Source organism: Saccostrea echinata, unplaced genomic scaffold (assembly GCF_033153115.1).
Source record: "Saccostrea echinata isolate AGI-Se365-2 ecotype Australia unplaced genomic scaffold, CSIRO_AGI_Sech_v1 ptg000030l, whole genome shotgun sequence".
Lineage (NCBI taxonomy): Eukaryota > Metazoa > Mollusca > Bivalvia > Ostreida > Ostreidae > Saccostrea > Saccostrea echinata.
In genome coordinates, this window is record NW_026889779.1 from 7,882,145 (window position 1) to 7,897,107 (window position 14,963).

The window sequence follows — 14,963 nt, forward strand, 5'->3', positions numbered from 1 at the left end:
ATATCTTTCATAGTTCACCCATGAAATTATATTAAAGTGAGCCCTTAGACTTTAACAATTCACAAAATTGGTCTCCATGAATTAAAGTGACTCCCCAGTGACTGTTGGTTGTTATGTATTGTCTGTAAACAATTGAACATTTTCAGCTTCTTTGAAACACTGTACATGTACCAATGTTGGTACATAGCATCCATCATTAATTTTGGACAAAAATAGCAAATTTCATAGTCCCCATCTAATCTTCTTTCGGTTTGCAAAGAAACTGTTTACTAGTACATAATTTTAAACTACATGTATCATAAAATTTGTCCTTTTGGGTCTAAGTGTTCAGACCTCAGGATAAGGCGATGTTGGTCAAACGTGTATAAAATGCAATATCTGCCTCTCTTTGAGTTGACACATCTCTGGTATTCAAGGTTTTTAAAGATACATTGTACCAAAGTTCATCAATATTATAATCAGAGACTGGTTTGATGTTCATTCTTATTGCAGTAGCTTTACTCTGCTTTCAATCACATACATGTATTCTGTTGGACTTTTCAAAGTCCTTTTATTCCTCTAGAATGAAAAAAACCAACAAAATGAAGCCTTCATGACAATTCTATATTTGCACAAAACATGTGTCATTCTTCCCGTATAAAACTTGTATTATTGCTGTATAGATTAAATCAGACGAAACGACATAAGTTGTCTCCCCTTCCTCTTCCCAGGTCTACATGGAGAGTGATGAATAAATGTACATACAGAATGTGAGAAATGAATGGTAATATATAAATAAAACAATACAGCAGCCTTCATCTAACAAACTTAGCATTAATAAACATCTAAGGTAAAACAGTGTAGCCTGAAAACATGAAGAAAATGACACATACAAGACTGAATGTCCTAAAATTTTCTCCTTCAGAAAGAGTAATAAATATGTAAAATCATAAATTGAAAATCTATTTGCTCTAGTTATACCTTATTTTCTGCAAAATGCATACTGTACATGACAGAAGTTAAAATAATTGTAAAGGTAATTCATCACATATCTAGGACTGATTTTCTTTTATTTAGATAGTACCGATCAATTTGATGTGGGAATTTGTAGATGTTAGCCAATCTGTTAATTAACACATCTATATAATCTATGTATAACAAATATAACAAGATAGACTACTCTGTATAGATAAGACAGTACACTACGACAAAAAAAAAAATCTGTACAATATAATCTCTGACCAGTAACAACAAACACAGACAGACAAACACATCAAGCCAAAAATGTACAATCACCGTTTCTTTTATTAATACAGATAAATTTATTTGCAAATATCATTTAAATAAGAATCCATGGAATTACAGTCAAACCTCGTTATCTCGAACTCGATGGGACCAGGAAAAAAAACTTTTGAGATATCCGAGGGTTCCAGATATCAAGAGTAAAATATTTAGAAATATGTGGTAAAGACTTCCCAGTCATTTCAGCATATCCATGGTATTTGAGATATCTGTGTTCGAGATACCAAAGTTCAACTGTAAATTGTCTCATTATCAATAAAGTTAAAAAAGCCTTCAAATAAGATGATTTTTCAATGAATTTGCCAAACAGTGACTAAAAATATCTTGGGAAATCCCTTTAACCATAAATAAACTACCATTCAGATCTGTGTGGTCGACCTCTCTTGGTTTGTTGTTGAGGATGAATACAATGATATAGAGATTAAGTCAGAAGTGAAGGGCTATGCTGCAGCTGGACAAAAAAAAAAAAATAAAGATCAGCGGTCAAGCTGTCCACTACAAATTCTACAGAACTTCTACACAAATCAACAAAGGCTAAAACAAAACCAACTAGGGAAGAAAACATTGGTATATGAAGAAAACATGATGTATAAGTAATAAAAAAAAGAGCCACAGTTAAATTACTCAACAAGACCATAGGTGAAAAGTCTATCAAAGATCACAAATGTACACAAGGAAAAGCTAATATATAATTGTCAACTACTTTTTATTCTATTAAATATGCAAATATGATGGCTGTATATATACTTGTATATGTATATAATTGGGAAATGAATTGAGTAACTGATCAATAATCAACACAAAATAGTACTGAATATTGGTTTTGAAATAATATATGCATGATTTAATTTATATCCTTACAATTATTAATTCACATGTTGATACACTAAATTTACATACAATTTACATATAACAGCCATGCTGCCTAGTGCTGGTGAGATCGTTAGAAGGCCACATACGTCGTCACTAACACACAACGTTTCGACACTGACCACAGAAGAATATCCAGTAAGAGTAGCCTGACCGATGTATCACTCCTCGTGGAATGCAGAGCTGTGATTAGAACACTCTCCTGTTATTAAATTCTTGTCAGCATATGACTCCAGCAGCCATAACTCACAAAGAAATTGGATGAATTTATACAGATGAAGATAAACACAGGCAAAACAGCACTTTCTGAAGTTTGGGATTTCCATTATGATGTATTATACAAAATGTCAACTTCCTGAGGTAGTCCATAATTACAGTACGATCCAAAATCAGTCTCCATACCTAAATGTGCTAAAAAATTACAAAGTACAGTACAATCCAAATTCCAATGCCTAACCGTGCTTCAAATTTGTACAGTGATTTCCATTATTGTTCTACATATCATGTGCGTTATCTGACAGACTGAAACATTCATTTCTGTTGACTGATTTTTGATTCACACTGACCCATTCTTTATTATGCTTGGTTAATACTAAGCATTAAAAAAAACTGAGTCTTGTAACATGAGAGAGATATTTCACAAATCTAAACAACATATCACTAACATGAATCAAAGTGAAACCACATCAAAGGATTAAAAAAGCTGTTTGGTAATCAATCAGTTTTGTTTACACAACTTGCATAAGGGATATTGGAATATTCATTTGTACAAATTTATAATACTATTAGCATCTTACAAAACAAATCTGATTTAATTTGATGAATAATATTATATATATATTTATATAAAATCAATTGCACTCTTCAACATTCCAGTGAAAAAAAATATCACACACACTTGAGGAACACCTCAATTTTCCAGCAATATGTATAAATAATATACACATTCCACACAACACACTTATCAAAATCCACAAATAGTTCTGCAGGTCTCCCGTGGAGTCCAACCAATCTCTGCAAAATCACTAGAGTCCCATTCAGGGGGACTGACTACAAATTCATCACAGAACATCAGTAAGATTATTCATATCACACTGGGTCTCCTTATTTGTTGTACATGGCAATCCTAGCCTATAGTTCTTGCGCCAATAGTAATATCTATCCTATACACAGACAACCACTCACTTCTCTGTCACAGGACCCTGTCTCACTTCAGAGAGTGACAGATTCTACCTGACCTAGGGTTTTTAAGTTGACAGAGTATTTGGAATCACAGCACTTAATACACCCATGGAAGCTTCAATTCATCCACTTCCTACAGTTAGGAGCTCCACAACAACATGGGATCTTGTGCTGCTCATCCTCAAAGTCAAACTTGTAATCGTAAGTCAGCTAAAAAAAAAAAACATCTCATAAAATCAAACTTCTAGGAACTTTTTCATTATTGATTAAACTAAAACAGATATCTCTACATTCTCCAATCATACTCTTGGTTCTGACACAATGTCCTTAATAAAATGTTCTAAATTAAGATCATCTCACTCATTCCTTTAAACAGTCACATGCACAGATGCACAACTGTGCCAAAACTATTCATGTATCTCTCTTCCCAGTTAGAGATATAAAATCCAGTTCATAATCAAAGAAGAAAATTACATAAGTAGTAAAATTGTTTAAAACAACTTTCTTTGATAATAATCATTCATTATAACATCTTATCATGATAAACTTTACACAAAGTCCCAGCCAGTTTTACCTCTTCCCCTGTTGGGATTCGTCTGTTGGTGATGATGATAATTTTGCTCTCTTTATCAAATGGTACAACCTCTGCCACACAGTTTGGGTTACAGGAGTGATTGATGTAGCGAGCGGGACCTCCCGCCATTGTAGCATCCACAACTGTGTCATTGTCAATACGGAACATGTACACACCACGATTCTGTCAAAATAAATTTCATTATTAGAAATGTGCAAAACTCCAACATTTTATAGATCAAAACTTAAACACAGAACTTAAAAATGGAAAAAGAAATTCAATTTTCTTTAAAATTTCAAGAAAATAAATGTAGACACTCTGTACTCTTTTTTACAAAAACTTCTTACCTGCTCCTCGTATGATATCTCTTTCCTGTTGGCCACCTCGTTCCTGATGAGATACCCTATATATTCTATCACCATCGTGTGCTTCTCCAAGTCATGAGCAGCAAATAAACCCAGACCCTGAAATACCACACCATCATCTCAATTTTCACCACAAATACTTACAAAAATGCAGGGTCTGAAGATAATAACTATCTCAAGTGATGATGATCACTTTCAATAATAATTTCAATTAATACACGTATATTGTGAATTCCCATCAGTTTAATGTACCTGAATTCTGGATCGGCCAAGATAAACATTTGTCCTCCACTCCGTCTTTAATTTCCTGTATTGTGCAGACTTGGAGTGAACAAACTGCTTCATGTACGGGGAGTTAATGTCTCCGGAGACCCCAGTCACAGTCTGAGGGAGGGACCGTGAGGTGTTGGCCGACTGAAGGGTGTGGGGCCTAAAGCATATTCAACATTTACATTAAAACATCAAAATCTTAAGGCTATCAACTATATTCAAACAAGAGCAGCTTCCAATGGATATCGTGTTCAAGAACATTAGCAGAGTAAGTTACGTATGTTTTTTTTTCTCTTGGAAACATTTGGCACTTTTCATTAATACTAATAGCACTCACTTTCTGAAATGAGTCCTCAGTTTTGGCTCTGTGCGAGCACAACCAGTGGGGTTGATAGTCAGAGGCATTTCAATTCTCAGGGAGCGTGGAAACTTAAAATTATAATTTGTGAGCAGATCTGTTCCAGGAAGCTGTAAAAGAAATAATCACATTTTGAAAAATATATGTACACTGAATGATACATGTAAACTAATTAACACAAGGGAAAGAAAAGGTCCACATCTTAGAGTATAAATAGCCTACCGATTCAACCACTCTGACAATAGCCTGCTCTGTCAGACCAAACAATTCCTCCCCACTAGTAAACGATGGGAAAATTTTCACCAGATCTGCATTCCGCCTGAGTTTATCTAATGGCTCCAGAATTTTGTTCCATACAGCTTTAGGTGACACATCTTGGAGGATCACATCTTCCTGCCCAGGTTCAACAATTCTGATCACAAATCCAGGGTGACCATCACTCTCCACAATGCTGCACACATACCTACATCTCTTGTATAATCGCTTCATGCTCCAATAATATCGACTAGATTTAAACCCCACCTGCAAGAGGAGTAAATTTGTTACAATAAAGTTTTACACTGATACATTCACATAACATTCAGAAAAGCAAAAGTCTCAAATTGTTCTACAGATAAATCAGACATCAAGTGCTTTGAGGTACTGACATTTTAAAGATTCCTCTTGAAACTTTTTTTATTTTCCTGCATAACTGTTATAACTACCTGTACAGTTGAATGACTTACAGGATAAATGCAGTCCCTGGTGTGGAATTTTCCTGTCTGCAATTGATGAGGTAGGAGTTGACCCACACTGTGTAATGTCAGGGATCCAATCCTAAGGATATACTGTCCCTCCTCTTGTCCATGCACCATACTACAATATAAATGCAATATTACGCATTCAGTTAAGTAATCTCAGAAAGCTGTATCAAACAAGTTAGTATTCATTTACTCCAGAACTCAAACGAGTACCTACATACAGTCTCTAAAACAAACACATGTATCTCACTTTAAGATTTTCATTTTAAGACCTCTTACTTTGCCACTTGTTTATCCTCGCTCCTATTGATGTAGACTCTTCTAAAGACTGACAAAGACTCCAGGACATTTTCAGCTCCTTGTTTAGCTGCATGGGAAGGACACAGGATTGTCTACAAATACAAAAGTCCAATGCTCAATTCACGAACTTAGCACCTTTTTCTCAGAGATCAGAATCTTACCATATATGAATATTCAGAGAAAACTGCAATACTGATTATTTTGATTTCATAGCCTAAAGCTTTTCAGAATTTTTGAAATAGAAAATAATTTTCTGTCCATCTTTAAACATTCCAGAATTATTGCAATAAAAAACAATTTTCTCTCCATCTTTAAACATTCCATTGTGTTGAAATGAAAAAAAATGTGACAATATCTTGAATAAATAAACTATTAGTATACAGTTATTCTTAGATACATACCTTATCTTGAAAAAACATGCATCCCACTTTTTTAGCACAACCAAGATGATAATACTTTGGACAACGATTGTTAAAGCAACCCACAGTGGCCCCTTTGATGCCACAGGCAGTACATTCTATTTTTAGCCCACGCTTGTAAGCCATATCAACATTCATTAAGGCGCCATTCAAAGTCTCATACACCTCTGAGGACCACAGAGCACAGTTTAGATGGGCATAGTTATCAATGTCCATATTCAGCAATCTACAAAATGCATACATGTAAAAGACTGAGAAACATTTCTTGGTGAACCATAGGTCTACTGGATGCATAATGTATAATTATCTCCTCGATTCTATCTTCAGTTGGTAAACTGATTATAATCAGAGGCATTATGCAGTATACATCATGATAACTAACCTGCCAGGCCCATCAGTCTCTCCATCTCCTTGCTGCTGACAGAAAACACACTTCCTGGTGTCTTCAGGCAAAGATTTTGGCACAATGATTGTTCCCAGGGCTTTCCATAGCTGAAACAAATAACATTTAAATGTATAATCAGTATGAAATCCATGATTTTTTTCTTCAGAATTATTCACTGGAGTCAAAACTGGCCAGCTGCAATACAGAGCATTTTAGCAACTTTAAACACTGCAACTCACATTTTGTATTTCTTTATCTGGGACCCCTGGTTCATGGGGAAGTGAATCTGTAAATGAAGGATCCCAGCGTCTGTACCTCACATTCTTGTGCTTCTTCACCAAAGGCTAAAAAGCATACATATATATAATAATTAGATCAGTCTTCAATAATTCTTAATTCAAGATGTGACTCCTTGATACATTATAAAATGATACTGCTAGATATTAAAAATGTGCTGCATAGCTAGATTTGTATATAACCAAGAAACACAAATAATGGTGAAACATTGTGTAAACCTTTGGAGGCTGAGCATCCATGCTGGCAGTCCGACGATGCTTTTTGCCGAACTTATCCTCTAGTCGTGACCTAATGGGGGGACTTGGCTGGACTGGGGTCAATGCTCCTGCAGAGTTAGGTGTGGTGGGGGTGAGGGTGAGGGTGGAGTCACTCTTTGTGGGGGTGGTGGGAGTGTGACTACCCATGCTTCTGGGACTGAAGTCTGAGGAGTGATGCTTTGAGAGAGTGAAGCTTCTTAATGGATCCTCTGGAGGAGGCTTGTTTATCTCCTGATAAACAGTGGCAAACTTAGTGTAGCATTTCTCTGTACAAAATGTCACTTCTTCATCATCAAAGTCCTGAAAAACAGCATCAATATTTAAAATCAGTTTCATTTTAACATGAGATTTCTATATAATAAAAAATTGACAAAATTAAATTTTATCTGTGCTACTATAAATCTATAAATCTTATATAAAAGATGTACATAATTTACTTTATTGTTTGACAAAATAAATTTTATCTGTGCTACTATAAATCTATAAATCTTATATAAAAGATGTACATAATTTACTTTATTGTAAACAAATGAAATCTTATTCCTTTACCTTGATACTGAAGTAGTCTTCTTTTGCCAGGAATGGTATATCACACTTTCGCTTTCTAAATCCTGAGTCGTAAACATAGGAGTCACATAGTCTACAAAACTTGGCCTTGGTTTTGATGAGATGCTGAACATTAACTTTGTCTTCCAAGTCTGCAAAACCATTAAATAAATAAGACACCCCCAAAAAACAATTAACAATGAGATGTAATCTGTACATGTATAATTGTAATTAAACAAATTAGTATGTAGAGTTCAGACAACTTACGTTTTGAATTGATTTTTCCCTGCTCTGGGGAGGGACTTCGACTGCCCACTTCATAAGAAGGTGGAACTGCAATTTTCAACAGCTCTGCAATCTGAGACAAAACTCCCCCAATGTCATCAGCAGCATTGGCTGACAGAGTCAGAGTTACAGAAATGTCTTGATTCAGATTTGCATTCTGGAAAGGTCTAGTTAAAGCTGATAGGTTAGGTGGCAGTTTGCCATTCTCATGCTTTTCAGTTAGGGTCAGTTTCCTCTCTGCTATATCAGAATCAGTGACAGCTTTGGGTTTATCTATAGGTTCAGACTTGGGCTCTGTTGATGGCTCTTCTTTGGGCTTTGATGGCACAGATTTAATTGCGACTGGTTGTAAGATAGGGACCAATGGGGAAGACCTGTCATCAGCAGCTGAGGGGGGCTCTATGGGTTTCAACATGGGGAATTCTTCATCTAGTTCACCAAATTCGTGCTCCGGAGAGGAGGAAGATATCACTGTACAGGGGCTGTCACCTCCCCTGAAAATAAATATAAATATTTGTTAGTTAACTCTCCACATATGGAGCAATGATGTATTTTTAAGCTACACAAACGTACAAGAATCCTACATGCTTTAATGCTCACCTCAATTACTTTTCCCATTATACCAATAAATGAAATCTCATAACTGCAGTCCCCAAAACTATGCCAAAAATTCCTTATTCAATAGTTTTAATCATTAATGAAATATTGATGCTTGTAAATTAATTTAGCAAATAAAAGTTTTGTTCTTCTTGACTAAATTTATGTATTCCTTCATGAAACTCTGACAATCTTTCATGGGCCTACACAACACACAGTGACTGAACTTTCAGCTCAGGCCTATTAGATGATCCAAAAAGTATTATGAATTTGACCATTTTTATGTTGGGGAAAATTGAAATATATTCCAAAATCCTGTGTTTTAAAATAAGTTAGATTACACCCAATTTCTAGCCACAGTGAAGGCAATATCTTACTTTAAATACTCCAATCTTGGTTCTATTCGTGGTGAAGAGGGTAGAGATGGCACAGGAGGCTTCTCTCCCCTGCCGAAGAAAGGTGGCAGACCAGGCAGTCCTAATGGGGGACCCGATACAGGGAATCTGTCAGGAGTCAGCTGGTATCGCTGTTGATCAGCATTGGATCCTGAAATAGAGCACTTCAGTGTTAGCCATATATGCTGGTTAAAGCATTTACAAGGCAAAGTTGTGCCAAAACTCTAAACATAATTCTTCTGTGTAAAACATTTTTTTTAATTTTGTATCATTGAAAGTTGCAGTCATTATGCCCTTGAAGAAAACTTGAAAAGAACGTAACATTCCAACAGTCTCTCTGTCGAAAATGTACTTGCTTTAATGTATGCGACAGCATTACCTATATAATTGTATTTACAGTACATTCTATCTTTTAAAATCATTTTCTTTTTTATCTGAGTAGATATTAGCCCCATCATTATTTTGTCAATGATTATAAGATTAATACTTAATTTGCATTCACAGATACCTTGGCCACTCTCGTCCTGACCAGCTCTAATGAATTGTCTTCTGGACTCTATATCCCGAGGTTTGGGCATCCTGACAAAGGATCCAAGGGGAGGTAATCCATGCAACAGGGTATTTCCATAAAAGTCAGCCACACCCTCAAGATAACTATTTCCAAAATTCCCTTTCAAACAGTTATCCCCTGCAAAAAAAAAGTTACAACTGTACTATTATCCATGCATTTTACCAGCATATTCATTAATCAGTGTAATATCATTACTTGCAGCATATTCATATAAAGTGGCAAAGTAAGTGGCTAGCATTTACCTGTGAGAACATTTGGACTTCCAGGAACTTGTAAGACAGAGAAGAAATTCCCCACTTTTGGTTCCTGCAGTGCTACAGGTGGAAGTGTCCCAAGCATTTGCAGGAAATGGTTTGCTTTGGCATCCAGATCTTCCTCCAAGGACTCTCCCTTCTTTTTACGGGGTCGCTTCTTTGCCGGGGGCACTGGTTGATTAGGATCCATCCTCATAGCTGCTTCCTCAGCTTCCTTCTCTTTTCTCTTCCTCTTCTTGTTTTCTGCATTTTGCTGCTTGCGTTTCTGCTTTCGTAGAAGTTCATATTCTTTTCTCCTCTGTTCATAAGCTTGCTTTTTCAGTTCTGTGAGAATTGACAATTAGTGAATATTTCTTTAAATAGTTCCTTGAATTTAATATTTTACTGTGAGGGCAACTTATTTAAAAACATTTGGTTCACCTCCTTCCATAATTTGATTACATATATAAAAATCATGTCACAAATATATTAACATCCATATGCCCTTTTGGGTTAACCTACTGACCTAACAATCGTTCCTTTTCCTCAGGTGTCTTGGCCTCTTGCTCCATCACTAGTGGCATGTTTTCTATAAGCTCCAACTGTTTCCTCTGTTCTGGGGTTAAGGCAACTCCATCCTCTGATTCCTACAATATTATCCAATATTGACATTGGTTACTGAGCTTGCTTTTATGTCTTGTTCTTAGGAGGTACAAAATGATCTAAATAAACTGGTCAAGATTCTCATTCTACAAACCTCAGGTAAACCTCCTTGTCCTTTCTTTCCAAGAAGTTGTTTCAGTAATGCATTTTTCTCCTCTTGGGTCATTTCTAGAACACAAAACATATTTATGATATCCAAAAAATACAGGCGATAAAATAAAAGCTTATAATATTTTTTTTTCCTGCAATAATTTCATACCTGTTTTCATACAAGAATCTGTCGGTTCTTGTTTAACTTGAGTATTTTGAATCATTTCATCCAAAAGGGCTGGATCTACATTGGCTGGAGGTGTTGCTGATACTTTGGGACTAGGTGTAGAGCTGTCATGATGGGATGGCTGTGGTCCGATACCTATACTTGGAGGACGGACCTGGGAATGTACACTTGGCATGCTAGGATCAGGAGGCAGACTGCTGTGTTGACCTGGCATCATTCCTTGGCCTGGGGAGACCATACTATGCTCTGAGTTATGTGGCATATTAAGATGCATCTGATGTGGTGGAGGACGAGGTGGACGTGGCCCTTTAGGTCTGGGTCCTCTGGGGGGATGTTCAGCGGTTGGGCCACTTGGGGGTCTCTGTTGGGGACCCATAGCAAATGGCATTCTGTAAAACTCGTATGCCTGAGCTCCATCCATGGAAGCTGGAGGCACTGCTGGATTTATGCCACGTGGTCCCATCCCAGGCTGGCCAGGGGGCATCCCTGGTCTGACGTTCTGACCACTGACAGGTGGACCCTGCATTCTTTGAGCTAAAGAAGCCATGGCTTGCATAGAGTTTGGAGACAGTGGTCCTCCATGGGGAGGGGGCAGTCTCTGCATGTGGGGTGGCATTGGGAACCCTTGACCTGGAAATCCAGGCATCCGCATATGTGGAGGCATCATTCTATGTCCACCCATCCCTGAGAAAGGCACACCTCCTTGGGTCATTCCGGGAGAGTGGTGAGGAAGCATGCCAAATGGGGTCTGCACATAACCCTGTGGTAAAGTTGCCATAGACGTGGGAGGTCCAAAAGGAGGAGGCATGCTAGGAGCAGCAGATGATGTGGTGGAAGAGTGGGGAGGTGCAGCTAATCGCTTCTGTGTAGTTTTCTGCTGCTCCCCCTCTGAGGCTCCCTCTCGAGAGGTTTCCTCAGTATAAGGTGTTTGTGTGACTGCACTTGACCCTGCAAGTGATGGTTGACTAGATGAGGTTGTTAGTGACTGCATACTGACTGAGGATTCCGATTGGAAGGGTTGTGTTGTACTGGTTGAAGGAAGTGAGATTTTATCTGCAATGAATAAATCATCAGATAAGATTACAAGCTAGTATATTTTTATGTGTAAAATTTTCTAACTGTGATCTTTTTCTATGCTGCATTTTTTTTACATTCATTTTAAAAAATATTTTGTCATACTTTTATAATATATATACCTGAAGTAGAAAATGCTGGTTCTTGAACAAAGCTAGCTGAGGATACAGTGGTTCCTAGTGAAGCCTCTGATTGTGGAGTGGATGGACTTTGACCCACTGATGGAGGTCTACTTGATAGGTCAGCAGATGGTGGACGACTATTACTTGATGAAGGACGACCAACAGATGGGGGCTGATTTAAGGGTGGCTCTGTTGATGTAGGCCGTCCCACTGAAGGAGGTCGATTGGCTGATGATGGTCTTCCTACTGAGGGTGGCCTCCCAGCAGATGGGGGTCTTCCACCTGATGGGGGTCTTCCAGCAGAGGAAGGGCGATTCAGGGCATCACTTGGTAAGTGAGGGGCAGAGGTTGATGCTAGTGCAGTTTGTACGCCTGACTGGTTCTGAATCTCTGTACCATTTGTAACAGTTGAATTTATGTCCACTAAATGGCTGCGTGAAACAGGGGCTTCTTGAGCTTGAGAATTTAGCCCCTGTTTACCAGAATCAAGTGGATGCTGAGACAATGGACCATGTGGGTAGGGTTGTCCTGGATGAGGAGGAACTGAATGATGAGGGTTTTTCACTGCATTTGAATTAGCTGGTTGAGAGCCTTCAACACTCATCTGTTGACTAGGTATTGTACTGGCTTGAGACTGGGGAGGTATGCCTTGAGGATGTTGTGGTAACCCAGGTGTCACAGACACACTTGTTGGTTGGGATGGAGGATGTGCACCTCTGACTGCCTGCTGTTGTTGCTGCTGTTGTGCCTGCTGTGCTTGATGCATTCTAGCAAATACTTGCATTTGTTGTAGTAATTGTGGAGGCATCATGCGAGGATCAGGGTAACGCATTTGCAGCATCCTGATGTTCTCAGGGCTAAAATAAGTTGACATCAATCTAGGATCAAACATTTGCATGGGACGCATACCCCTGTTGAACTGATCAGGCATCCTCGGCCTCATTACCTGGGGTAATTCTTGCTGAGCCTGACTTGGCCTCTGTTGCCTCCTTGCTCCTCCTTTCTGTGGAATTCTTGGCTGTTTGGTGTCTTGGCTACTTGGGATTTCATTGTGTGGCCTTACATGAGCAGCAGGTGCCCCCTGCTGATGCATGCTCCCTGGGCCTGGTGGATGCATTGGCATGCCACTGTTGGGGTCATACATTGGTCTGTACATTGGTTGGTGATTATACATTGATGTAGGAGGTGGAGCATTTGGATGTATCTCAGGTCTGATTCCTGGATGATGCCCTGACAACTGTTGATCATTTGGTGCATGTTCACCAGAATCCATAACATGAGATTTTACTAAACTACTTAGCTGTTCAGAAGCACTAGCAAGAAGGGGGTTGTTAGATACCCCATAGTTTGCACTGGTTGGTATTGTTTGACCCTTTAAATGTGGGAACATTTGTGGGTTGTATGGTTGATTCACTGTCCGTGCACCATAGTTTGTTTGTGGAACATGTGTTTGTTTCGGATTTGTCTGATGCATGTAGTGAGTTTGATGATCATAATTTTGCACAGTATGGGAATCACTTACAGTAGTTTTAGCACTTTCATTTGTATCAAGTTCACTAGGTTCATCAGGTGGTATATTATGAGCAACAGAGTTTATAACAGCATCAATGCTACTCATAAAAGGTCCACATGTTGCCACATTTCCATTGTTAGAAGACACTAAATTTGAGCTTTCACTTTTCACTGGCTGAACTTCACTTTTAGTTTTAGAGACACATTTTTCTGACTGTGTTACCTGTATTTCAGTTTTTGGTGGGTTTTCAGTGTGGGGAGTTAAGTCCCTGTGTTTCGCTTTCTCTGTGGGACCGTTCTGGTGTGCTCTTGGTTTGTCCACAGTTTCCACAGCAGATGAATCTGCCGAGGAACCAGTAACCTCCATTTTAACTTCATTAATAATATCACATCTTGGTGATTTTGCATTAATCAAATGTGCACCATTTTCCTGTGATTTACTTTCTTGGAGCGTCTTTATCTCCAAATTAGGCTCTTTCTCGCTTTTCTCCGTTGACCCATTTTTACTTGTTGGTTCCTGAACAGGCTGAGATTCGGTAACTTTCTCGACCGCTTCCATTGTTGAACGATTTTACAAATACAAACAATTCCAACGATGCAGTTATAAATAATGCAATTTGAAGATACATTTGTTTTGTGCTCTTATCCATTCACAAATAAATCATGAATCGTTACCATGAAAATATTAATTTCAAAGAAATGTCGCCATCGCGGCGGCCATGTTGTTTATATTTCAACACAAAATAGCAGTATTAAACTGTCCATTTTGCTTCCTAGTTGATTTAAACAACAATCCAAATCATCAATTCACATTGTGACCTACTGTTTTTGTCAGCCCTGTTTGTCTTTTTTCCATACATTTACCGTTCCATTATGTTTCAAGCTTAAACATTGTTAGGTCATCGAACAGGAAGCGAATATGTTACTTCCCTTGTTGATTCCGCTAAAAAGCGAGAAAAGGAAAACGTTTCTCAAATTAATATTTTTTTTTTGGCAGATTGTATTTTAAAAATGTTATGACATTTAAAAATAAATTGCACGCATTTTCTCCAAAATAAGCATTTCTAAACACTACCTTACCTTAGTCATAAACTTTGGAGAAAAATATACTTTTTAAAGATGCACGGACATGTTTAGTATAACATTATTTGTATTTTGTTCTTTTTGTCTAAAGATTGGATCCAAGCATAATAATGACACTTTCTGGATAAAAAAATATTTTGTGTGCATACACTTTTATATGATAAAGGGAAAATATACATTGGGTTATATTAGCGATAGTCGATCAGATATATTGTTTTCTACATATTTCCTCTATAAAGCTAAATAATATCCTTTTAAAATGGGTTATAATATATTTTGCATTTAAAATTTTATTTTTAAAGAAAAG

General features: G+C 37.6%; 1 protein-coding gene across 1 annotated transcript; it reads right to left on the reverse strand.

Annotated features, from left to right (window-relative positions):
* Positions 1-584: 584 nt before the first annotated feature.
* Positions 585-14,503, reverse strand: LOC133197199 (histone-lysine N-methyltransferase 2C-like). The gene is made up of 21 exons (XM_061333105.1): positions 12,062-14,503; positions 10,848-11,918; positions 10,683-10,756; positions 10,452-10,572; positions 9,935-10,270; positions 9,630-9,809; positions 9,104-9,272; positions 8,112-8,623; positions 7,848-7,996; positions 7,260-7,598; positions 6,984-7,088; positions 6,742-6,851; positions 6,342-6,585; positions 5,920-6,032; positions 5,626-5,755; positions 5,123-5,422; positions 4,880-5,010; positions 4,525-4,702; positions 4,255-4,371; positions 3,908-4,090; positions 585-3,543 (listed from the first exon to the last, which is right to left on the reverse strand). The coding sequence occupies exons 1-21, from the start codon at positions 14,130-14,132 to the stop codon at positions 3,451-3,453; spliced, it is 6,726 nt and encodes a 2,241-aa protein (XP_061189089.1). The 5' UTR covers positions 14,133-14,503; the 3' UTR covers positions 585-3,450.
* Between the last annotated feature and the right edge of the window lie 460 nt (positions 14,504-14,963).